Source organism: Abramis brama, assembly GCF_963993115.1.
Source record: "Abramis brama genome assembly, chromosome: 7".
NCBI lineage: Eukaryota > Metazoa > Chordata > Actinopteri > Cypriniformes > Leuciscidae > Abramis > Abramis brama.
In genome coordinates, this window is record NC_139969.1 from 23,840,484 (window position 1) to 23,865,762 (window position 25,279).

General features: G+C 37.0%; 2 protein-coding genes across 3 annotated transcripts; one reads left to right on the forward strand and one right to left on the reverse strand.

Annotated features, from left to right (window-relative positions):
* Positions 1 to 421: 421 nt before the first annotated feature.
* Positions 422 to 12,993, forward strand: septin2 (septin 2). 2 transcript variants are annotated; one of them, XM_084120146.1, is made up of 13 exons: positions 422 to 539; positions 1,592 to 1,633; positions 1,805 to 1,919; positions 5,167 to 5,253; positions 5,446 to 5,569; positions 7,824 to 7,958; positions 8,090 to 8,207; positions 8,286 to 8,387; positions 9,326 to 9,471; positions 9,720 to 9,803; positions 11,427 to 11,490; positions 11,585 to 11,676; positions 11,938 to 12,993. In XM_084120146.1, the coding sequence occupies exons 2-12, from the start codon at positions 1,610 to 1,612 to the stop codon at positions 11,648 to 11,650; spliced, it is 1,065 nt and encodes a 354-aa protein (XP_083976272.1). In that variant the 5' UTR covers positions 422 to 539; positions 1,592 to 1,609; the 3' UTR covers positions 11,651 to 11,676; positions 11,938 to 12,993. The 2 variants fall into 2 exon arrangements, with proteins under 2 accessions (XP_083976272.1, XP_083976273.1); XM_084120147.1 differs by lacking the exon at positions 422 to 539 and adding an exon at positions 1,231 to 1,464.
* A 789-nt stretch (positions 12,994 to 13,782) lies between these two features.
* On the reverse strand, positions 13,783 to 23,824 carry stk25b (serine/threonine kinase 25b). Its single transcript, XM_084120145.1, has 11 exons — positions 23,411 to 23,824; positions 22,765 to 22,995; positions 21,646 to 21,702; positions 21,409 to 21,517; positions 21,128 to 21,285; positions 20,647 to 20,832; positions 20,020 to 20,165; positions 19,737 to 19,845; positions 17,096 to 17,167; positions 16,772 to 16,908; positions 13,783 to 14,044 (listed from the first exon to the last, which is right to left on the reverse strand). The coding sequence occupies exons 1-11, from the start codon at positions 23,438 to 23,440 to the stop codon at positions 14,005 to 14,007; spliced, it is 1,275 nt and encodes a 424-aa protein (XP_083976271.1). The 5' UTR covers positions 23,441 to 23,824; the 3' UTR covers positions 13,783 to 14,004.
* Between the last annotated feature and the right edge of the window lie 1,455 nt (positions 23,825 to 25,279).

Consider the following 25,279-nt stretch of genomic DNA (forward strand, 5'->3'; position numbering starts at 1 on the left):
GGAATCAAACTGGGTGGCCTTCGGAGATAATTGCCTTTGCAATCATAATCCGTCCCTGGATATTGAATTATGAAATTAAAATGTACACTATGAAATCCAGAGAATTTACATCCAGAGAATTTACTGAAATAAATGTTCTGTTGAAGAATCAGTTGTTGAAAAACTTGATATATGTTTAGAACAAAATTTAGAGCTAAAATCTTTTTCTTTTTTTCTTTTTTTTTAACTCCATATAAAAAATCCTCCATATAATGAAATCTGGAAGAGGAAGAAATCAAATACACAGAAACTGTAATAGCCCGATTTTGATAACAATTTAAATGGGACGGGTTTGTGCATAAATTCTGAGACTGTAAGCAACATTTAGATTCATCTGTGATGGGACTTTTATTTTGTAGCAATGAGACTTTACAGTTTCTTACTTCACACTTGTGCTTTTGCTGGCGGCTTCAGTGAGAGTTCCGGAATCTCAGGAATTTGGGCTTTTCGACTCCTCAACCCCCTGCAGTACCAAATTCAAGATTTTCCGCGCCTGAAAGGTATATCTAATTATTTTATTCACTTTATTTCTGTGTCTCAGATCACAGGTCAGGTTTTATCCGATGCGTGACTTTTGCTTCTCTGAAGATTAGCGTGTCACTCACTCTTAACCTCTGTGAATGAGCTCCGTTATCAGAGGTGTGTCATCGCCACTAGTGCGCGAGAAAGAGATCAAACCACCACAATCCTACATCATCCCACGACAACAAAACGCACTTTGTTATGCACTACAGATCCACACGTTATGTTTTTCCTTGCCAGTCGTTTCTGTTTGCTTACTGTTGGTAACGTTACTTGTAAAGCTACTTTAAACATGTAACGTTACTTTAAAAAGAGCTGTACTGTACGAATAAGACACATTGATTGCATCATATCAGTTCTAACCATTTCATGTTTTTATAATGTACGTTTGTGGATTATTATAAAAAGAGTACACTGTTCAGAGTACAGAACAAACAAGCGTTTTATCTCTAAATCGTATCATCAATGTCTAACGTTACTCTGCACGTTTGATTTATATTGATTTATATGGTCTCTGTCTGCTCTCGAGTTCATATCATCATGCCTGGAGCATTTCATCATGTTTGAGTCCCAAACGTGTCTTAAAACCTATTGTTTCACTTCTACAAGGATATGTACGTCTAAATCAGTGATGCTCATCCTTTTTGACTCCAAGACCCTCCCATGTCCACCACAATAATATTCAAACTCAATGAGGTCTTTTTCTTCCTTTCACTGCATTCAACAAAAATACAATATACTTTCTTTATTTGAATTAAAATGAGTAAACAAGTCCTTGCTTTTAGTGCTCTTAAAATGGCTGGTGCAGGTTTGTGGTGAGACTGATGCTCGCAGACAGGAACTGACTTCCTGTTCCTGTAGAGCTGTGAAACTATTCACTTTATCAACGGCTTTCTCGTACATGTAGGTTCAACTTGTTCTGAGACATAAAGATGGTCCATTTTTTTAACACTTAAATTTGTTCTCTCATATAATGTGGTTACATCCATACTGTAAATAAGCTTGGTTTAAAAAAATATTATTTTTGCAGGTTTGGTTCGAGCTCAAAATGTCTCAAGCTGAAAAACTGAAGGTAAGGAAATGAGAGCTGACGGGTGGATGTTGCACAGGGTTTGGGTTTTATGTTGATGTGCAAAGAAATGGTTTTGAGAGAGATTTGAGAGAATCGAGTATTTTAGAGAGCTGTGTAGTAAGGCTTTTTGAATGAGCGTCTTCATCGATTGTTCTGTTCTCTTGTAATCAGCAGGGACAGTTTACAAACCCAGAGACTCCTGGGTATGTGGGGTTCGCGAATTTGCCAAACCAGGTACACCGGAAATCAGTGAAAAAGGGCTTTGAGTTCACTCTCATGGTGGTGGGTAAGTAGCATCGATGTGATGTTTTGAATTTGTCTGATAAACTTGGAAATATTACCAATATACACCAATGAGACTTTTGAACATCTTTTTTTTTTTTTTCATAAAATGAAAATACAAATTTAATTATATGAAAAGCCATCTACATAATTTCTCTACGCTAAATATTACGAATTATTTTTATGTCAACCATAATATAGTGACAAATTCACTTTTACTTGAATTAAGAAGATTTTTTTCCCTGATCTTCTACTGTGTAAAAAATATGAATCTCTCTAAAATAATTAGTCTAAACCTTTTGCTCATGATATTTGTATTTTGAAGACTCTGTAGGCTGTACAGCATTTTTATCTTGATGTGATTTATATCCTAACCATGAGAAACCAAGTTTTTTTTTTTTCTTGCCAATAATAATGTAAAACCTACAGCTTATGCTGCTTTCACATGCTATCAGAATTATCGTAAATACGAGATTCCTTTTCGGAAATTGGACATGAACAATTATATCAATAGTAATACTCAACTCGTATTTAATACTGGGAAATTCTGAGATCATTTGGATACCTGGATTTCTGAGTTGGGCAGAGTTGAGTTTAAACATGGCAGAGGGGAGAACGATTGCTGCTGTGACTGGTATGCTTTATTAGTTTTTCCACAACAGCTACAGCAGCTTGTCTTTTTATTAAAGTAGTACATACTTGAATAACAATTTGAAGCATATTGTATACCAGGGCTCGATAATAAGGGCTGCCCGATGGGCCGGGGTCAGCGCAAAAGACCACTTGTAAAATTGTCGTAAAATTGCCACTTGCCCGATTGGGCCAGTGCTGAATCGTAACAAAAGTCAATCATTTGTGTGTGTTTTTCCACAAGTGAATGGAGTTCTTATTCACGTCTTCTTGTGCTTGCATGGAAAAATACACATAACAAAAGTGTCAAAAAGCCCGTCTTGGCGAGTCTCAGTCTCAGTGACAGCAGCCTAATATACTTAAATGCTGTTTGTGTCATAATCAACCAACAAAAGACAAACAAAAAAAAATCGCTCACTGATCTTGACTGAACATCTTTTGTAGTTTTAACAAGGATTAACCTATATTTAATTTATACCGTGAAGACTAAGCAATATTATTTATTTTACTAGTTTTATTAACTGCTGTTAGACCTACCTGAAAAACTTCAAGCACTGTTTATTTAATTTGTATCTTTGTTGCGTTGTATTGTTTTTTTTTGTGCTGTTGCTTGTAATTTTTTTTCTTCTTATTTTATTACTGACTATTCACTTGTCTGCATTCTGCAATGATGTTTGAACTTTATAGTAGTTTTTGCTGTGGTATTGAAATTAAAAGCAAGAGTTGTGAAATTTCACTGGTGTCAAAAATGTTGGTGGCTTATTTATTAGAATACAATAATACATGGGTTAAAACAATAATAACATTTATTATTTATTTATTTATATTTTTTGGTGGGGCCAGTGAAATTTTGGCAGAGTAAGTAAAATGGGTCAGTAAAAAAAAAATCCTTAGCATTGAGCCTTGAATACACAGCAAAAATAGCCTGTATTTGACAGAGGTTCAAGAATCGTGAGCAAGCTGACTATCTAAATCAGGGGTGCCCAATCCTGCTCCTGGTGATCGACTGTCCTGCACAGTTCATCTCCAACCCTAATCAAACACACCTGCCTTTTGCTCTGAAGACCTTAATTGGTTGCTTCAGGTGTGTTTGATTAGGGTTGGAGATGAACTGTGCAGGACAGTCGATCGCCAGGAGCAGGATTGGGCACCCCTGATCTAAATAGTGTGGTAAATGTTAATATAGTTGTCAGCAAACGGGGGCGCTAAATATAATTTCGGCTTTAATAAGATTTCCCCAATAAATAGGCAACAATAAACCTGGTGACCTCCATGATTCCTGTTCTATCTGACAACAGAGCACTTGAACGTGACAAGCTCATAATCACGACTTCAGAAGTGTGAAGTAAGAATTTCCGATAGCACATGAAGACAGCATTAATACAACTGTGTGTGAACATATGGGGAAATGTCTCATTCTAGAAACATCAGTGAGAGCAGCTTCCATGTTTGGAAGGAAAACGTTATATTTTAGTGTTATTGTTATTGTGTAGTGAAAGTGACTGTGGGAACAAAAGTCTTTGGCAGCAGCACAGCGCTGATGAATCGTAGTTTTTTTTTTTAAGGCGATAGGACTCTCCCATCAGCCCTGTGAGTGTGTATGTGTACAGATGTTGACACACACATGAGATCTGCTGTGGGGGGAGGGTGGCCGGGAGCCCGCTCAGCAGAGCCCATTGTACAGTCATCCCATCGTCTTAAAATAAATCACAGAGGAATGCAGAACCTCAGCCGCGAGCCATTTCACTGCTGCACAGCTTCAGCAAATGATGGACGTAGAGAACAAAAACACTGACTCGAGGATCTGGGGTCTTATTTATAAAACTGTGCGTAGGATCCTTACTAAAAGTGTACGAGTGCCCGAAAGCCAAAAATGGCGTACGTACGCCCAAAAATATTCAGACTTATTAAACCATGCGTGCGTTAGAATCTGCGCAAAATTCCCTTTAGAAATCCCAGTCAGAAGATTGTGCGCACATGAGTCACCTACCCCGAAATAACCATAGCAATCCTCGTTGTAGTTAAAACATTAAAAAACAGAATGCACAGGAAAAGTGTTCAAAACCATTGCATCCACTACAAATATTTCTATTTATTAGAATACAAAAAATGTTAAAAGTGAAAAAAGTGCTTAATTACTCCATTAATGAGAATGGCATATTTAATCTAAATGTGTATATTAGAGGTAAAACATAGTTAAAATCATTCTTTTATTTATTTAAACTGTTATTGTGAACATGCACTGTATTTATGATTAGGACTCATAATGAAGATTTTAAGTGTTTTTTCTTCATCTGCCGTCAGTCCCTCAGCTCACCATCGGTGTCGCCAAACTGCTCCGTCTCTAAAATGTTCGTAAGCATGGGTCAGAATTTGCGTGCAGGTGCGCAAATTTTTTCCGCCAAGTTTGTTTTTATAAATCACAATTTATGCGTTGGAAGTGGCGCACGCCTGTTTTGTGCGTACGCAACGGTTATAAATGAGGCCCGTGATGATTGCATATAACACTTTGATGTTCTGCTCTTTGTTAGTTGCGTAGAGAAACAATCTGCCTGTTAAAGTGTTTTTATAGTTGATATGATGAGTTGATGTTTCTTCATTAATGCTTCTTCTGTTTTCAGGTGAGTCGGGTTTGGGGAAGTCCACGCTTATCAACAGCTTGTTCCTCACTGATCTCTACCCGGAGAGGGTCATTCCTGGTGCTGCAGGTGAGAGTTTCAACACTGATGAAATTACATCAGATGTTATAGAATATTGTTCAGGTTTTTAAACATTATAATGGGGAAGGGTAAAAATAGTGGCCTGATATTTATGAGGAAGTTTTGCACAGAAGGTTGGACCTCAGCCTTGTTTTTTGAGCCTTGTCTGATGTATCTTTTACATGTGCTCTTGTTGTACAGAGAAAATTGAGCGCACGGTGCAGATCGAGGCCTCAACGGTGGAGATCGAGGAGCGCGGAGTGAAGCTGCGTCTCACTGTGGTCGACACGCCTGGATACGGTGACGCCATCAACAGCCAGGACTGGTGAGAATTGCTTTGATGGTCATTAAAAATACGCTCAGCTCAAATACCGTCATCATACATTTTGTGTATGTTGTTTGGTTTTAGCTTGATTTCCCATTTAATGCTCTTTTTTTTTTTTGAAAAGGGACAATTCACCCAAAAGTGAAAACGAAGTCCATGTAATGCAAGAGAAAGGTTGATATTTTTCTTACACGCACCTAGTGTTTTGTTTCAGAAGACTGTGATATATATTCACTGAGCTCGTAATGATTAGTCACGATGGCTGTATGTGCTTTTTGGACCTTTGGTGTCCATTCACTCGCATTTATATGTACGCTAACATTCAAAAGTTTGGGGTCGGTACGATTTTTTATTTGTCTCTGATGCTCACCAAGGATGCATTTATTTGATTAAAATACAGTAAAACAGTAATATTGCAAAATATTATTACAACAAATATTCCTGTGATGGTAAAGCTGAATTTTCAGCATCATTACTCCAGTCTTCAGTGTCACATGATCCTTCAGAAATCATTCTAATATGCTGATTTGGTGCTCAGGAAACATTTATTATTATTATCAATGTTGAAAATGGTTGTGCTGCTTAATATTTTTGTGAAAACTTGATACTTTTTTCAGGAAAAAATAAAAGAACAGCATTTATTTGAAATGGAAATCTTTTGTAACATTATAAATGTCCTTACTGTCACTTTTAGTTAATGCATCCTTGTTGAATAAAATTATAAATGACTTTAAAAACAAATCTTACTGAAACGAATCTTTTGAACAGTAGTGTATTCACAAAGATGGATTGTTGGATTGTTTTATTTAAATCCTCTTTTGTGTTTTAAACATCTGGAATGGTGTGAGGTTGAATAGATTAGAGATTTATTTTGGGTGAACTTTCTCTTTGAGAGAACTTTGGTTGACAAGAGACACTGGATAGTGTAATTGGAGACGGTATTTGGTAGGAGACACGACGACTAGAGAGAGGAATGGAGGAAGAGGTGTGTTTTTTTTCCTTCTTTTTTTTGAGCTCTGGGAATGCTGTTCTGCTAGTGTGGAAGTGGTGAGACAGGAAACATGTGTGACCTCTTCCTGACTGCTCCCTGACCCACTTGAGCACAAAAACAGCAAAGAGAGGATATTCAAGTGCTCATGTCTGAAAAAGGAAATGTATGCCCTCACATAACTATTATACAAGTGAAAATTGACATTTTAATGCCCTGGTTTTGTACCAGACCAGAGTCACATGATACAGTGCATGTTAAAATTGCTTTAGCCTTTTTTTCTTGAAGGCCTAGTGCATTTTTCATGTCGTTGTTTTCACATAGATGTTATAGAGTGCAACAGTGGCCCAAAGCACTTTTTCAGAGGCCTTGGTTCCGGAAGTATTTTTCCCATTCATTTTTCCCCATAGGGATTTAAAAAAAGTCTTTATACACACTTGTAAAACTTTTATTTGAACTGTTGTTTAAATCATAGTTGGTACGTTAATTTTACTGTTTATATAGTTAGCAAGTCCATTCTTTGTGTTTTTTGAATTGATAAACCGCATCGGGAAAGAACTATAATCTCTTGATTCATTGCAATGACATAATCAAATTAAATACTATGGATACATTTAAAAATATAAAAAACTATTTATTTATTGTTGATTATGTTCATAGAATATGAACTAATATTTAAGTAGTTTTTCTTGGGGATTTTGAATAGGATGGTTTACTTTCGGATGTTGCACTCTTATACTTTTTAGTTTGAGACTCTTTTAAGGGGTTATATCATAAGGAATCAAATTTGCCTTGAACTTTTGAGATGAGCGATGAAAACAATGTAGAATTCAGAACTCAAAACTTCCCCCCGGTAAAGGGCATTTATGTACAACAAGCTGCAAAAATGATTTAGAATGAAATTTACTGATACCTATTGGGTGATGAGAAATGGCCCACCCAATCACGGCGTGGTAATAAGGAGAAAGCAGGACAGATGCTATCATTTCTAAACAAGAGAAAAAATAAAAAGTAAAATGTGGGAAAAATGGTCAAACCATGTGCTGTTGCTGGCTGCATGTGGCACTCGCTGCTCTGTATATCCTTCAGAAGATCCCAACATTAAAAACAAGTGGTTAAAGTTGAAGATCCCTGATCATTCATACATTTGTCATTTGGATGGAGCTTTTTAAATCTATATTTGACAAACTCCTTAAATGTTTCTGTTGCTTGTAAATAACTGTCTCTGTAAGTGTTTAAAGAGATGCTCTGTCTTTTCCTGGGAAGTTTTAACACCATCATCGCATACATCGATGACCAGTTTGAACGCTACCTACATGACGAGAGCGGACTCAACCGCAGGCACATTGTGGACAACCGTGTGCACTGCTGCTTTTACTTCATTTCCCCTCTGGGTCACGGGTGAGAGCTTATATTTAACTCAGCTGAGACACTTTTTATGACACCTTCCACTGTTGTAGGTTTAAGTGTTCGCATAGTTCTTGTCTGGGTTTAAATGGCTGATTTCCTTGTCTCATGTTCCAATTTTGTAGACTGAAGCCTCTCGATGTCCAATTCATGAAGGCCATTCACAACAAAGTGAATGTTGTTCCTGTTATTGCTAAAGCAGATACACTGACGCTGAGGGAGAGGGAGAGACTCAAGCGCAGAGTAAGCATTCAGATTTCTTTTCAAACATGGATTGATTACAAGTCTTGTTGGCTATATGCGTCTCTTTACGTGCTCTAGATTCTGGATGAAATTGATGAGCACGGCATTAAGATCTATCACCTCCCTGATGCTGAGTCCGATGAGGATGAAGATTTCAAAGAGCAGACCAGGATTCTCAAGGTATGTGGGTCTTATTTTTCTCATTTAATTTAAAGAGACTGTTCAGCCAAACTTTAAAATTAGAACAAAATGAAGGTGAGAATATGATGACAAACTTGAGTATTTTTCATAAAGAACACAAAAGCATAATTCTTTTTTTTTTTCTTTTTTTTTTACTGGTTTCAAACTTCAAAAAACATAAAAGCACCATGAATACACTACCATTCAAAAGTTTGGGGTCAAGATTTTTTTTTAAAGGAAATTAATACTTTTATTCAACAAATACACATTAAATCAATCAAAAGTGACTGTAAAGACAACAGTGTTCAAAAAAGATTTATATTACAAAAAAAAAACTTTATATTCATCAAATAAAAAAAAATGTATAACAGATTTCACAAAAATATTAAGCAGCACAACTGTTTTCAACATTGATAATCATAAATGTTTCTTGAGCAGCAAATCAGTATATTAGAATGATTTCTGAAGTATCATGTGACACTGAAGACTCAAGAAAAAGATGCTGAAAATTCAGCTTTACCATTACAGGAATACATTTGTTTTAAACTATATTCAAATAGAAAAGTTATTTTAAATTGGAATAATATTTCACAATATTACTGTTTAAATTGTATTGTTGTAATAAATGTAGCCTTGATGAGACTTTAATAAACAAATAAATAACTTGCTGCCCCAAAACAATGAATGATAGCATATCATAAAAGTGGTCCATATGATTTGTTTACTATATTCCAAGTCGTATTGTAGATTTATGTGAAGAACAGACTAAATGTTGAAAAAGAATTACTAGAAGAACACAAGTCAAGCAAATTTAGACCAACATGAGGGTGAGAAAATTATTTTTTTAATAATTTTTTTTGAGAAGAGTAAGAAACCGAACTAAGGATCCAAGCAAGGCCGCATTCTGTCATAAGTTTCCTGTGGTCTTTCTGTTGTAGGCCAGCATACCGTTTGCCGTGGTGGGATCCAACCAGCAGATCGAGGCTAAAGGGAAGAAAGTGAGAGGGCGTTTGTATCCATGGGGCGTGGTGGAGGTGGAAAACCCAGAACACAACGACTTCCTTAAACTTCGCACCATGCTAATGTGAATAACTTTTAAGTTATCTTCTGTTTAATGTTCTAAAATTCTTGATTTTACACAAATGAAAATGAGGCTGTGAGGAAGCTTGGAGTCAATCACTCAGTCGATAAAACTTAATGCTGAGTTGTACCTTTAAACATTAAATGGACTGTACTTCTGTCCCTCTCAGCCTCATATTCATTCTAAGATCATGTACTTTATCCTCAGTCACTGTTGTTATTGTCTAATGATGGTTATTGGCATCTGTGCAGCACCCACATGCAGGACCTGCAGGAAGTCACTCAGGACCTTCACTATGAGAACTTCCGCTCGGAGCGCCTCAAACGAGGCGGCAGGTTGTCCTCCCATGGTTACATTCTGCCTCTGTCGCCTGCGTACGTACTGCTCTGCCTGTCTTTCCCCACCTCCTCCCTCAACCTCCATAAAAAAGCAGAGCTTTGTGAGTGGAGTCAGATTATTTGAAAATCACAACACTGGCAGGACTAAGCAGATGTATTGAAATAGCACAACTTTACATAGTCACTTCTCATTTTTGCTAAAGACGCACATAAGCAGTCAGCATATAGCAAAAATAAAAGGAGAAGAGCAGCTTTGGTTTAAGCTGAATAAACTGTCTTCCATGGACTGTAGAGAGATGAAATCTTGAGTTGTAATGTGTGCTGTGTTGACTTAGTCTCATGGATCTGCAGCAAGCTGTGGGATCTGTGTTCATCAGAGGATAGGAGGGGGAGGTACTGCTGGGAGCTCAGTCACAGCTCCACCTGTCCTTCAGCCTGACGCTAGCACTGCTAAAACACTGTTTCACTCTCGCTCACACAAATACTCACAAAGTAACTTTCTGCTCAGCTTGTTACACGCTTGCACTACTAACTTGGGTTTGTCTTTTCCTTCTTACCTAAACTCTGCATCACAAAACACTCTGCCGGTGGTTTACTACTTCAGTTTTTGTTCAATCACAATGTAAATCTGCTGTGTAATTTCAATGGCTGTCAATTCAAATAATATATATATATTGTTTTTACAAAATTAGCAAAAATAAACAATTACTGCCCCTTATTTTCCTATAATCAGAGCACTTAAATTTTAAATGCCAGACTTTTTTGTGAGATAAGAGATGTATTACATTTTTGTCAGGCATATAAAATGTTTTTTTTTATTATCACTATAAGATTATATATAATTTTTAATTCTTACTTGAATTGTACATTGATTAATCGTGTGATATAGATGTGTATATATATATATATGCTATGAGGCTAATGATATATATATATACTGTGTGTACTGTGTATAATTATTTTGTATATATAAATGCACATGCATGTATATATTTAAGAAAAAAATGTAATTACATATATATATATATATATATATATATATATATATATATAATATATATAATTATACTTATAATTATATATATATATAAGTATATACATGCAAATATTTCTTATGTATACATGAATATGTTTGTATTTATATATATATATATACACACACACGATTAATCGATTCTAACATCAAAGTTTGTTTATATAACATATATTATTATATTTATATATATTATGTATGTGTATGTGTGCACACAACTATCTATCTATCTATCTATCTATCTATCTATCTATCTATCTATCTATCTATATATATATATATATATATATATATATAAATAAATTATAAGTATAATTATATGCCTGCTACAATAATTTAATATCTTTAGTTAAAGTATAAATATCTAAATTTATTTTATATTTAACGATATTCTGAATAAATGATTTAAGCTACATGGCATTTATTTCAATTATAATTTTTCAACATTTGACAGCCCTAGAAATGTTGTTTTGCCAACAGAATAAAGTAATTGTGAGATCTGTGTCATCGTAAATGATCATTTATTAAACTTCACTGCTCAGTACAGCTGTGTGTGCGTCCCCTCACACCTACTTTGTGTTTTGCAGGAAGGGTCCGGAGCAGCCAGAGGAAATGGACAAGGATATAATCTTGCAGGAGAAGGAGGCTGAGGTACAGTCTCTCAAACCAAACAAGCTGAACTTGTTAAACAACTGTTTGAGTGTGAAGCTCAGTGTGTGATTGTGTTTGTGTGTGTCTCTCTCAGCTGAGGCGGATGCAGGAGATGATCGCTAAGATGCAGGCGCAGATGCAGAAGCAGGGAGATGAATGAGACGGCCCACACCTGTGAGAAACACGGTAAGAGCACATTACAAACACAGACATTAAAGCAAGCAAGTAAGCCATGCCAAAAAAATCTGAGCTGCTCTTCAACATTTGATGTTATATTTAATATTATTGCCTTTTAGACTCTTTTACTTTGTAAAAATGTAATATTTTGTAAATGTATTTTTATGCAAATCTATGTATGTTGCATAAGTTGAAATATAATTTAATATTGAGTCACTTTTTTGGTATTAAATATGCAATTAGGGAGATTTTTGTTTGTATTTCTTATAGATGCTGACTTGTGATTCGAGCTTGACCCATTCAGACACAGAACGAGAAGAGGAAGTGTTGCTAAATGTGGAGAAAGAGGAGAGACTGATCCTTAGCTCATCTTGCTTGCCATTTTCTTAGTTTCTTTCAATCTTGTATGAGGGTTTTCCCCCAAATTTTTTAAGCAGTGTTAACGTTTTTTTTTTTATTCAAATACTGTTGCTAATATTCATAATTTTTTTTCCTGTTCCAGTAACCAAAAATGAAGAACAACCATCAGTAATTAAGATTAAAGTATGTTTTTCTTCTGTTACAAGAGCCAAATTCTACTGAAGAGCAGCTTTAGTAGTAGTGTAGCTCCAGAACACTTTATCCTGTCTAGCTAAACAACACTGTGAAAATACAAGCAGCTGTTGAATTTGAGTGTCACAGTGGCATTTGTTGCACCATGTTTTTGGAGAAATCATTTTATACTGTTTGTAAGTATTGCCAGAGAGATTGCTGTTCCTATTCAGGAGGTTTTTCTCTCTTCCCTGCATGAAGTCTTGAAATATATTTGCTGTTCAGTCGAATGGTCCCCTAACAGATGCAAAACATTACACTGTGACCCATGATTCATTCCCTATGCCATCTAATGAAGGAAATAAGTTTTTCTCTGATGTTAATGCTCATTTTGCTTATTTCTATTTGTACCTGAGTGAATACTGTCATGTATTTACTGTCAGACATTGTTCTGGTATGAGTGCAATGTAAAATTTCCTTGGTGGACATTTGGATACATTGAAATATTATGCTGTTGTGCTCTGGCATTGATGCATGCCAAGTTTTTACCTTCTTTTGGGATCTATGGCTAAAACTTGTATCTTATTCCTGTGGTTAAAGCTAATTTCTATATCATAAATAATTTCTTATTCAAATGTTACAATGAAATAATATCTGAAATGTGGGTTTATATCTGTTACACAAAAGCAAACATAAACAGTTGAGCTTTACTTTCCATATTTGGCCATGAAAACGGCAGTTGCCCACATTCCAGTTTCACTTGAAAACTTTCTATTAAACCATTATTGTCTATAATCTTGTAATAACATTTTGTATTAAACAGTTTTTGGGGTTTACTTTTTTGGGGGGTTGTTCAGATAGCAATTTGCTGGCGATTATAGCAGGAAGATCATAAAGGACTTGTCAAAATGGTGGCCTAATTATAAAACAGAAACTCTCGATGGCCACTAGAGGTCGTGAAACAAATCATTGTACCAATGAAGTTTTTCTAAGAAATATCGTTCTTTCCGCATCAAATTAGGTTATGTAATATTGAAAGTGTAAATGCGAGAGGCCTTACCTATTGACAGTACATGGATTAATGGGCTCGAGCTCAGGTGAGGACAGTATCGTCGTGATACAGATTGAGAAACAGAACAAAGATCCTACAAGATCCAGAACCATTGGAATATAATTTGAGCGTATGTTAAAACCATAGGACATTTGAGCATTTCTTAAAAATAAAGGATATCTGAGCATAATTAAAATAAAATCTTTGAGCATTTTTATGCTCAACAGTCTGATAACAGGAACTATTTAATAGTAATGTTATTGTGTTATGCATGCTTTTTGCACAATGGTAACATTAATATACCACAACCATACATAGTTTTGTATAAGTTTTGGTTATAGATAAATATAAGACCATAGACTCCCCTACATGTATTTATAAATATAACTGTAAATGCCCCATGTCACCTGAGAACCTTACTTTATGATGCACATTGTATAATTTTCTTCATTTTAACTTCATTACATATTTAAAGAAGTCTTGACAAATGTGTAATTACCACAATTCACACCAATTACCACACAAACACAATGTTTCCATAAACACTTTATAATAGGATTTTGATCTAACAGGTAAACACAGTTCGCTCCATGACATGGCTTTTTCTCTTAAATACTTTCCATTCTATAAAGAAAACTGTAAAAATATTTAATCATAACTAATTAAAAGTTCTCTGGGAGTAAGAGAGGGTGGAGGATGGGCAGTTGTATTGTGGTCCTGATGAAGGAGGGAGGAGCAGCAGCAGAGGCGGGGCTTCACCGTGATGATGGTTTGGTGTTGCCATTCAGAGCAAACCTGATACAAAAGAAGAGATTTTTACAGCAAAATATGACATTTATTACATAAAAAAATTAACCCTGTGTCCTTGTAAACCCTGGGTAAAAGGAATCCTGGGTTATCTTGCTTCACGTTTCACATTGCTTCTAATTTACCCGGGGTTAACAATTACTCCTGGGTATTCATGGACTTTTCAGACTAGAATGTAATAATGAAACGGTCTCTTCTTTACTCCAATTGTCACTTTCAGTCACTATTTGACATTTCCCCCTCAAACACAGACAGTTTCTGTGACTGTCCAAAGCATGTGAATATGAAGCACGTGATTGGTTGTTGGTTGCTAAGCATCTAATCGTAACCAGACATGTTCACGAGTCCGATTCAAGTCTCAAGTCTCTGTTCTATTTTTAGCAATAGTTTTCCTAGTTTTTGTTAGTGATGGGACGGTTGATACCGGGGCCCCGATGCTCTGACGCAGTTTTCAAAGCACTTTTGTATCACACACTCTACCGATGCTTGTATCGAAATGACAATACCATGTGATTGATGATGTTTTGAAGCTTCGAACGTCATGTAGTATCAGAAAGTCGGGAGAGCTGGTTTGAAAAAAATTGCTGTATCGTGAGTTTGTGACCTCACCTGATGCCCGTCACTTCGAGGGCCGTCAGACACACAAACAGCTGTGTGTGTGTGTGCACTTATTTGGGATTCAGTAGAATAGTTTTGAGTCAAATGTAACCTCAACACCAGACAGAATCTGAATGCACGTCACACCTCTATTGCATTTAATCATGTTTTATAGCTGGGGTCTACAGAACATAAGGGTTAAACAGCTCACTCTAAATATTTTTTCAACTACTCATGTCAAATATTAATTATACTTATATATTTTATATTATTGGTCAATATGTGAATCCGTTGACCAGGCTACACATGACATGAGTTGTGGTCTCATTAGCAAAAAATTAATTTAGAACTGTATTGATCCCAGATTGATTCCACTCTTGTATGTCACAGACTTCCGAAGCTTTGTTTGGTCACGTGCTTTTTCAAACCGTATATCCTCTGCTCCGCAATGATTTGTTAGATATGGCGGCGAAAACAAGTCCAACCACCAGATGTAGCTAATGCGCACTGTGTTAAAAGCTTTGAGTTTCGAATTTGATGAAAGCTTCAAATGCTTCAGAAAGCCTCGGTTTCCCATCACTTTTTTGTAAGTACCAGTGTTTTGAACTATCAAAACTGATTTCTACTTAAAAAATGTCTAATAAAGCGCACAAAGTATCACATCAATAAATCATTTATTTAATTTTTATTCACAATCAAAAACTATTACTTTCAAACCATATAACATTTTACCATTTGGAAAGCAGGGCCAGTCACCTCGAGAGAAAAAAGTGCTGTATATTTTGAGCTGTTTGAGTTGCCGTAGTTTGCTGTAGTTCTCAAGCAGTGATGGGTAATGTAGTTTTCCAGTGTGCACCGGCGGTATCAAAACCCATGTATAAACAAGTGCTACAGTAAACAACACAAAGAACAACATTCCCGTCTGTGTGTTGTTTGTGATAAGGCGATATAATAATGCACCCAGACTCAACAAACTGATTTGTTGAAACGAGTTGGACAGGGTCATAAAATGCGAAAAAGTGTCAAGTGTAAATTTGGATATTATATGCATATGGTAGTAAATAATTGGGGAAAAAAGCATGAAGAGGGCATGGAAACATGTACTTTAAAATGGACAGCAAGCAAGCCCCTTGACAGATGTGCAACACCGCAGCTGGATTAATTGCTTTTGAAATTAAAAGACACGAACATGCAGATTATCACAAGTTAAGACTTGGAAATATTGTTACTGTTTGTTGTTCATTTATATAACAGCTCTTTTCCAATGGGTGATGAATATGGGTGCCTTCAGATGCATCACACGCGTATATAATAACGCTGGCTTGGTGTGTTTGCTGCAGCACATATTGCTAGGAAATGAATGAATTAAGAATGAATATTAAAATGTTGTTTCATTCTGTCATATGGGGTAGTAACGAGAGAACGTAATCGGGAATTCTGTACCAGAATGACTTGTTTTTCACGAGTCTCTGTCTTCAACTCCAAGTCAAGTCTAGAGTCACTTCACTCGAGTCACAATCAAGTCAAGTCAACTTAAATGAAATTTCTGTCAGTAAATACTCACCCTCATGACGTACCAAACCTCTAAGACCTTTGTTCATCTTCAGAACACAAATTAAGATATTTTTGATGAAATCCAAGAGCTGTCTTTACTACCTTTCTCGGCCTTGAAACTGGTAGTGGCGTTGTTGTCTATAGGGAGGTCAGACAGCTCTCGGACTTCATCAAAAATATCTTCATTTGTGTTCTGAAGATGAACGAAGGTCTTACAGGTTTGGAATGTCATGAGGGTGAGTAAATAATGACAGAAATTTAATTATTGGGTGAACTAACCCTTTTAAATCCCTAGTTGAGTCTCGAGTTTCTATCTCTGGTCGTAACATTCTAAACTTTGGCACCACAATGCAGGGTTAACACTGCAAAGCAGGGTTTCATAACACTGGGTAAAAAGCGGTGCTAAACCCGCTTCTAAATTACAAGTGTGAAACATTCCTTTATGTGGGGTTAAAAGTAGTGTTTAGAACGATGATAACCCAGGGTTAAGAGCAGTGTGAAAAGCCCTAAATAGCGGCATATATTCTATACCACTGTTGTTTTTCTTCATACAGATCTGCTCACCTGCACACTCTCTCCATCATATGCGTGACCAGGAGGTCAGAGATGCCAGGGCAGGACTCTTCTGCCAGGTTGAAGGCATTCTCCAGCTCCTCTATGGCACCCATTCCTCCTCCACATGCCCTTCTCTTCTCCTTCAGCTGGAGAACAGATTGACTTACATTTAACTCTATAACATATAGAGCTTATCACTGTTTATTACTTTACTGCTGCATTATCTGCTGCCACCATGATAAAAAGCCTAACTTTTTTATGCTTTTTAGCATAACAGAGAGAACTCCAGTCAGAATGTATAAGAGATGAGAGTTTGATATTGTGCATTTTTACCTCTCTGAAGATGGGAGAGACCAGCGCCGACAAACATTGTGACTTGGGCTGCCTCTTTACCGTCTCAGCCGCCTGTAAAACAAATTCAAACTATAACATTATCTTTTTTCTTCTTTTTTTCCCCCAACAATGTTTTTTATTGATTTTCCAATAAAACAAACAATAATCAAATAACAAAAATTATATCACCAAAAGGAAAATAAGTTACAAAAACATTCCAAATATGTTGATCAAAGCAGCAATTAAAATAAAACAAAACAGAACAAAAATGTCACGCTCAAAACATTAATACATGCACCCTCTTATTTCTTAAGGAAATCAATTAAAGGTGCCCACATCTCTTCAAATTGCTGTGCTTTACCCCTTGTAATGTACGTTAACTTCTCTAAAGTAACACACATTGCCATCTCCTTGATCCAAGAGTGTGCAGAAGATATTTCAGTCTCTTTCCAACTCAAAGCAACCATCCTCCTGGCCTGCAGGAGGCCAAAGTCGATAAGAGTCCTCTGATTGTTATTGATAGAAAGATGATCTGGGTATATCCCCAGAATACAAAGTTTTGCAATGCACGGTATTTGGGTTTTTGTGATGTTACTTAGGGTACAGACAACCATTTTCCAAAAAGTTACCAATTTAGGGCACTCCCATACACAGTGAATTAAAGTTCCCTTCTCAATTAAACATTTCACACATGTGTCTGGAATGTCCGGGGACCATTTATTAAGCATTTCAGGGGTTATGCATGTCCTCATCAACCATTTATGTTGCAATAGCTTCATTCTTGTATTAATCGTTTGTATTTGAGCTTTTAAGCATGCTTTTGACCACTCAGTTTCCTCGATATCCTCTTTAATATCCAAACTCCAAGCCCTCATTCTATCTTTACTGGATTCCTTATCATATGAGATAAGTGTAGCATATAATATAGAAATTTGGCGTTTCCCATGTCCATGCTTTATCATAATATTCTCCAGACAGGACAGAGGCGGCTGTATATACTTATACAAGTATAATCTTAATGGGAGCTTAGATATTGTTTGTTCAATAGAAACAAACCATAACATTATCTTTCATGTAAGGATGTCAAAAGTACTGGTGCTTCAGTACAAGGTTAATGCTAAAAATAAAATGGTGTAAAACAGGTACACCGAAGAGTTATTTCAGTATTACTGATATACTATTATAGTTTTTGTTCACATTTTTAATTCGTAATATTTTTTATGTTTTCATTTCAACTTTAGTGTACGTTTTAGTAATTTAGTTGTTTTTGTCAATATTTTGATTTTTTTTTTATATGAAATAAAATAAAAGCTACAACAGCTCTTGTCCTTTTACCTTACTCAGACACACACTGAAAATTTCAAAAACTTTTAGCCTTTTATGTTCAAACCGGAGTCGGACAAAGATGGAGAGACTCAAGAAGAAGTGACAACATGTAGAATGCAACAGAACATTTCTGAATGGTTAGTTGATGAATTTATGTAGCTGATGTGTAGTCAGTGTTTCCCCTACCATTATATAAGGGGGGCCCATAATCATAATCAACCCCCCTTTAAACAAAAAGGCAATAGATTTTTTTTACTGTGCCGATACTAGTAAAATCTCTATATTGAATGAATAATGTTCTTAATCCTTAATTCTTGTGACGGGAAGGCCCAGAGTGAAGCCACAGGAGTTTACCTTAAATTAAATGCCAGATACAGTTTATTCTGCAACCAAAATACCAATAATTCCCAGGGGGAAAAAAGCATAATGTGGGACTTAATATAAACAAGTCCAAAATACCGCAGGACTCTTATTTTGAAATGGCGATTTAACTTTTCCAGCTGCTCATTCAAACATATGCGAGAAATAAAATATGCACTCTTACAGCCATTTACAACACATTGCAATATAAACACCGTCACAAAAAGATCATAATTCATCAACAGTAGATCATGAGCAGGGTTGCCAGGTCTGCACAACAAAACCTGCCTATTGTGCCTAATTGCTAATCAAAACTAGCCCAATTGCATTCCGGTAAAATTCCGGGATGGCTTGCTTCAACCCGCGGCAACAGTGTAAAAGTACCCCAATGCGACTTGGCATAAGCAATTGCATGGTGGCATAAAGGCATGTTATTCATCGACTGCAAACTGCTCTGAAACCATGACCCTGTAAAAATGTGCAACAGTGCCGCATTTTGACGCAAATGTGAAACGCTCATATTTATTTAAATCATATTAGGCCATGTATCGCGATTACCGTCTACGTCATCAAATGTAAGACCCCACAAAATTATGATTAAGAATTTTGTAATTCCATATATAGACTTTTTGTGACCTTAAATTTGCAGAAACCCTGGAGAAAAACACTACCTAGTCTTCATTTATTTGAATAATTACATGAAACATATGAAAAATTAAACATTTCAATGTTTTTTTTTCATTTATTATTATTTAATTTGAACTTCTGAACTTTTTTTTTTAAACTTTTGCTGTGATATCAAAATTGGTATCATGAATAATGAAATTTCACAACTAAAATGTTGGTATTGTGAAATTTCTTCCTTTATAAAAAAAAAAAAAAAAAAGATCTACAACGACAGGACAACCCAAACTAATGCATTTCTAAAACAAATATGAAATGTTGGAATCCTCACCTCTGAGTCTGTGTTTGTGTAGCCCTTCTGGAGCTTGTTCATGGAGCTGGGTCGGACTGTGGGGAACGTCCATATGGGACACTGGTCTCTGTCATCACTATCGCCATCCCTGTTCAAGTACGAGGAGAAACAGAGGCTATAACTCATGAAGATCAATTCACCAGAGATCTAATTAAAAGGACAGGGCTCAAGTAATAAGAAATGAATAATACATCATGATGAATTAGAGGGCCGTTATTGATTGTAGAGTATGTGCATTATGATGGACAGATGGATGACATACATGTCAGAATCATCAGAGCTCGACTCGTCTCCGTGGCCTTCAGACTTCCAGCGGCGGTATCGGTCAATCAGCTCCGTCAGATAGGAGGTTTTCTTGGTGTAGCGTGTGATGAATTTGTGCTTCAGTAACTCCTTGGCGGTGGGCCGCTGCACATAACCAGAATAGTGATGCCTTGCTCAGGATGCTCAATGTTTTTACCGCCTCATGTCAAAAATCTTGAGATGTCTGTCTACAGTTAGAGCTTGATCATTTATTTTAACAAGTTGTGTGCTATATTACAGCTACATTACCAATCAAAAGTAATAATTGCGGGGTTTGTTTTTTTTAAGTCTCTAATGCTCACCAATGCTGCATATATATTTTTTAACAATATTTAATCAAATAAATATATACTGAAAAAAAGAAAGAGCCGTTTTCTATTTTCATACATTTTAAAACGCAATTTATTCCTGTGATGGCAAAGCTGAATTTTCAGCATCATTACTCCAGTCTTCAGTGTCACATGATCCTTCAGAGACATTTCTTCACTGTTGAAAACAGTTTTTTGCTGCTTAACACTTTTGTGGAAACAGTGATAGACTACAATTCAAAAGTTTGGGTAAAAGAAATGAACACAAAAATACTCACAAAGCGAGGGTCTTTATTGAGGCACGCCTCCACAAACTCTTTGAAGGGTTTGCTGTAGGAGCCCTCCAGCGTCGGGGGAGTGTTCTTGGGAATGAGAAACAGCACTCGCATCGGATGCAGGTCGGAGTTTGGGGGTTCGCCCTTCGCTAGTTCAATAGCTGTAATTCCCAAGGACCAAATATCTGCCTGCAGCCAAAAAAGCAAACCAAATAGTCTTCACTGATCTCAACTAGATATTATACACATATGTATATGATTAGCTGCTACTACGCTAAAATGTAAACTCTGTTAGTGACTGGTTTCCATGCCTACCACTTAAAAAAGAAAGAAAGCTGAATGCTTGGGAACAGTTTTACCACTCCAGCCTTTCTGCCAGAGTGCTGAACGTGTGTTTTCACAGCTCTGCAGACACATTTGGACATTAATATTCATGTTGTTCTTTTGCACGCTGAGAAAAGACCATTTATCTGGATCTCCGCACCTTAAAATCATATGCAGACTGTTTGATGACCTCTGGAGCCATCCAGAAAGGAGTTCCCACAAAAGTGTTTCTCTTGATCTGGGTGTCTGTGAGCTGTCCCGCCACCCCGAAGTCTGCCAGCTTCACATCCCCCTGCTCAGACAGCAGCACGTTGGCAGCTGCCACAAGACACAACATGAATCATCAGCACAGAGTTCAGATTTCACACAAAGCAAATTATTAAATCTGAAGCCATCCCTAGCCGGCCTGATTCGAGTAGGCAGACGTGCATGTTATCACACCTTTGATATCACGGTGAATCTTCCTTTCCGAATGCAAGTATTCCAGTCCCTTCAAAATCTCCCTCAGTATAGTGGCGATGTACGTCTCCTCTAGCGGTCCTGGTTTCAACTGAGACGTGTGGAGGAAAGTAGAAGACAAATTATATTTCTAAGTCGAAAGCCGAAGGCTCTTATGATCACATGAATACACGCATGAAAACGTTCCCATAACTGAAGGGCCACTGTTGTTCTACTTACAAGATCTAAAGCAGAGCCGCCTCCTAAATACTCCATGATGATCCACAGCTTAGTTCCCTATAGATAAGGGCAAAAATAACAAGCACAATTTCTTCAAGTGTCACATGACATTTGTTGTATTTAGTGTTCATATTTAAATAGGACTCCAGTAGGTATGTGGCTTAAAATAAAGGTTCTTTATTGGCATAGATGGTTTTGTGAAGAACCTTTAACATCCATGGAACCATTTTCATTGCACAACAGCAGAAAATGAGATTCAGAGTGAGAAAATAATGGTTCTTTAACCTTTAACTCTTGAGTAAAGTGTTTTTGGGGTGCCCAAAATTGTTGTGAAAACATTTTAAGATTGAAGGTGCAGAATAATTTGTCGGAAATCATGACAGATATGGTATTTTGCATCTGTGTCAACATAAAGCAGATTTATAATTGCAAACAACAGGTTATTTAATGAGAGAAAATATAGGGCGGGGTTGATATTATCCATAAGAAATTGATTTGACAGTGGACATTACTTACTAAAAGTGAGTTTGAAAAGGGCTCAATGTTTGCAGATGCAGTTATTACACCATTGAGCAGCAAGGAGCATATTTTAGCTTTTGACAGCCATTCAAATTGATATTGGAGATTTTTTCAAGCAACACCGAATCCCAAATATTTCAGGATATTTTAGCAGATTGTGTGTGTGTGTGGGATGCAAACGGCAAATCAGCATTGTCATGACGTCATTAGTAACATGACATTTCAGTTACGGTGATGGCTAAAAACAACCTGGCAGCAGAACAGAGTATCCAGGAGTGAATATAACACATTTAAAAATTGCCCATACTAGACAAGTGCAATTGAGATGAATGGGGAATGCTAACAGATATCTCTATCCAGGTATTACACAGATCTCCTTGCAGTTTGTAGAAACCTAGCAATTTGGCCATTGGTTAACATAACTTTACATTACTTTTATCATTTTTTCTTTGGAATAATGCATTGATAAATCATGTCAACATGCATTAAGAAAGTGATTTCATGTTGATATTAAAAGATGCTGTAATGACATACAAAAAAAAAACTCTTACTATTGTTTGTCTGTACACGCCTGAGATCCCAAACAATGGGAGAGTGTACCTTCAGATATGAGCCATAGTATTTGGTGACATAGGGGCTGTCACACTGGCTGAGCACCGTGATCTCCTGCTGAATGTCCTCGATCTCATCTTCCGCCTCCTCCAGGTCGATGATCTTGATGGCCACCACCTCTTTAGTGCGATTGTTGATGCCCTTGTAGACCTCACCAAAAGACCCCTTCCCAATGCGCTCTTGCTTTGTGAAATACTCCTCCGGGTCAAGCCGGGAATTCTGTGTGAGAGAGACAGTAGAATTGTGATATGAGATTCAATGAAAGGTGTAGAAGAAAATCAATGAGCATTTACTATGGAGCCTTGTAGATTACATTACATCCTTTAGGATGCTCTACTATGAGCAACATATGAACCATTTACATTATATATAATAATATTTACAATTAAATTTAAGATATTACATGGAATGTAACAAAAAAACAACAACAAAAAACAGACGTTTCTTTCAAAGGATCTGCATTAAAATAGTTACCCAGACACAATATAACGTCAAGACTGCCCTCAATTTAGTCAATTACTCTAAATCGAGACATGTCATGACATGACAGGCTCACTAAACATCACTGTGGTTTTACTGATTATGAGATTAATCGTCCTGATGATGAACAGACTCGGCTGGGCAAAGGATTTACCTGGTTCTGCATGTCGCGGAGGTGCGCCATCCTAACAGCAGGTCGGTGTGGATGAGAGCAGATGTAGCCCTTTCTGCCAAAGGAGGGGTGCTGTAAAACTCTTCCAAGGCTTTGCTGTTCCTCCTCCGATCCCCTGCTTAGCTAGCTAGCTTTTACATAGAAAAACACCTCTTCATGTCCTGTTCGTCTACCGTGTTTTCGGCCTCCAATCCCCTGATGGCGGACCCCGCAGCCTGGCGAGAATGACAGTTAGGTGTCGTGTGACTCCATGTATGAAAGTATCTGCGTACGAGAAAAACGCTTTCCGCTTGTAATTGTTTTGTCTTGATCAACGCACGTTCCGGCGACTCTTCATTTATTGCTTGCGGGAGAACAAAATAATTGGAGCCACAGCGCATGCGCAGCTTCTGATTCAAGGAACGGGGAATTGTGGGAGTTGTAGTTATACTGGCAGCAGGGAAAGAATTGAAAGTTCCCCTATTACGGATTTTTGAAAATTACCTTTCATGTAGTGTGTAACATAGCTCTAAGTGAATGAAAACTCCCTGCAAGTTTTAAATCTGAAAGTGCACCGTATATAAAGTTATTGTCTTTAAAAAGTAAAAGTCCACTCTGAGTCAATTAAATGAATCGTTTTTCAAACGAGTCATAAGCCGTTTCGTTGTGACGTCAAGACGAAACATTAGCATATTGCCCACCCACTTATTGCGTGCGCAGACACCAGGGAAAACTTGAACCTCAAACCTGCAGCTGATTCCTGTGGATACTGGACAGCATCATGTCGAGACAAGCCAGTTTTTTTTTTCACTGCCAAAGGACGAGCATGTGAAGAATCAGTGCTTAAAAATCATCTTTACCATGATATCACAGCGGTATAATCCTAAACTTTTGCTGTGTTCCCTTTATTTGACTGACGACTGCTTCTCAAATCTCGGAGTTCAATGCAGGATTCGCAAACCGCTTGCTCTTGAAAGATGGTGTTCAAAATACTTAGTTTTGAGTTTGTGTAGGTCTCCTGCTAACTGGCTAACTCACGTTATCACTGTCTTACTGAAATACTTCTGCTAATCAGTTTGGCCCTCGCTGCTCTGCATCCTTCAGAAGGATCCCAGCGTAAAAGTCAGCATGAAACAGAAGTTGCAATTATTCTTTCCTTCCTTGTGATGTATATCTGATTGAAATGGCTTCTCAAACAAGAAAAAAAATGTATGGCAGGACTTGATTTGGTCCATTTAGAATTGATTGGTTGTGGTTTGCTATTGGTCGACGTGAGTGACAGGTTGTCCCGCCCTCGCGCCAGTAAACACATCATCAGAGAAGAGATGTCGCTGCAAGAGGGAGGGGAAGTTATTTTTGGAGCTCCATCGATTGATTTATAATTCTTGATTTCTCTTTAAACTCACTTACAACGAACATTTTCTATTTTTCCTCACCTCATAGTTACAACGTGGACTGTTGAGCAGACGCGTCTCAAGCCTATTAGTGATCCAACGTCGGATACTCTTATAGGTTACTCCTGTGGATCACGGCTGAACGCGTCTTCTCCACACTCACTTACAAACAAACATTTGTTTCGCCTATCGTGCGTCTACTCTACACCTGTACCACTAAAAAGACGGATTATATCCAAGACTTCAGTCATAAATTAGTATTAATATTGATAGCATCACTGGTAGCGTCGTTGCTAACTTAACTTACTGTCCATCTGTTGTCCATCTAAAATGGCGAATATATCAGATGTAAGTAGTCTACCTTTTGGTGCAGGTGAGGACACATTTGAGCTACACGCGTTGCAGTCTGAGCTGGAAGCTGTTGAGAAACAGATCCACGACCTTTTAGTGAGAAAAGCCGAGCTGATAGACCGGCGGT

Bases quoted from the DNA above. Each gene is read 5' to 3' on its own strand.
- septin2 (XM_084120146.1), top strand. From the start codon at position 1,610: ATGTCTCAAGCTGAAAAACTGAAG. The intron at 7,959-8,089 runs GTGAGAGCTTAT...CCAATTTTGTAG, and splicing joins ATTTCCCCTCTGGGTCACGG to ACTGAAGCCTCTCGATGTCC. The intron at 11,491-11,584 runs GTACAGTCTCTC...TGTCTCTCTCAG, and splicing joins TGCAGGAGAAGGAGGCTGAG to CTGAGGCGGATGCAGGAGAT.
- stk25b (XM_084120145.1), bottom strand. From the start codon at position 23,440: ATGGCGCACCTCCGCGACATGCAGAACCAG. The intron at 16,909-17,095 runs GTAAAAATGCAC...TCTGTTCTCCAG, and splicing joins TCTCTCCCATCTTCAGAGAG to CTGAAGGAGAAGAGAAGGGC. The intron at 14,045-16,771 runs GTGAGCAGATCT...CTTTTGTATCAG, and splicing joins ATGATGGAGAGAGTGTGCAG to GTTTGCTCTGAATGGCAACA.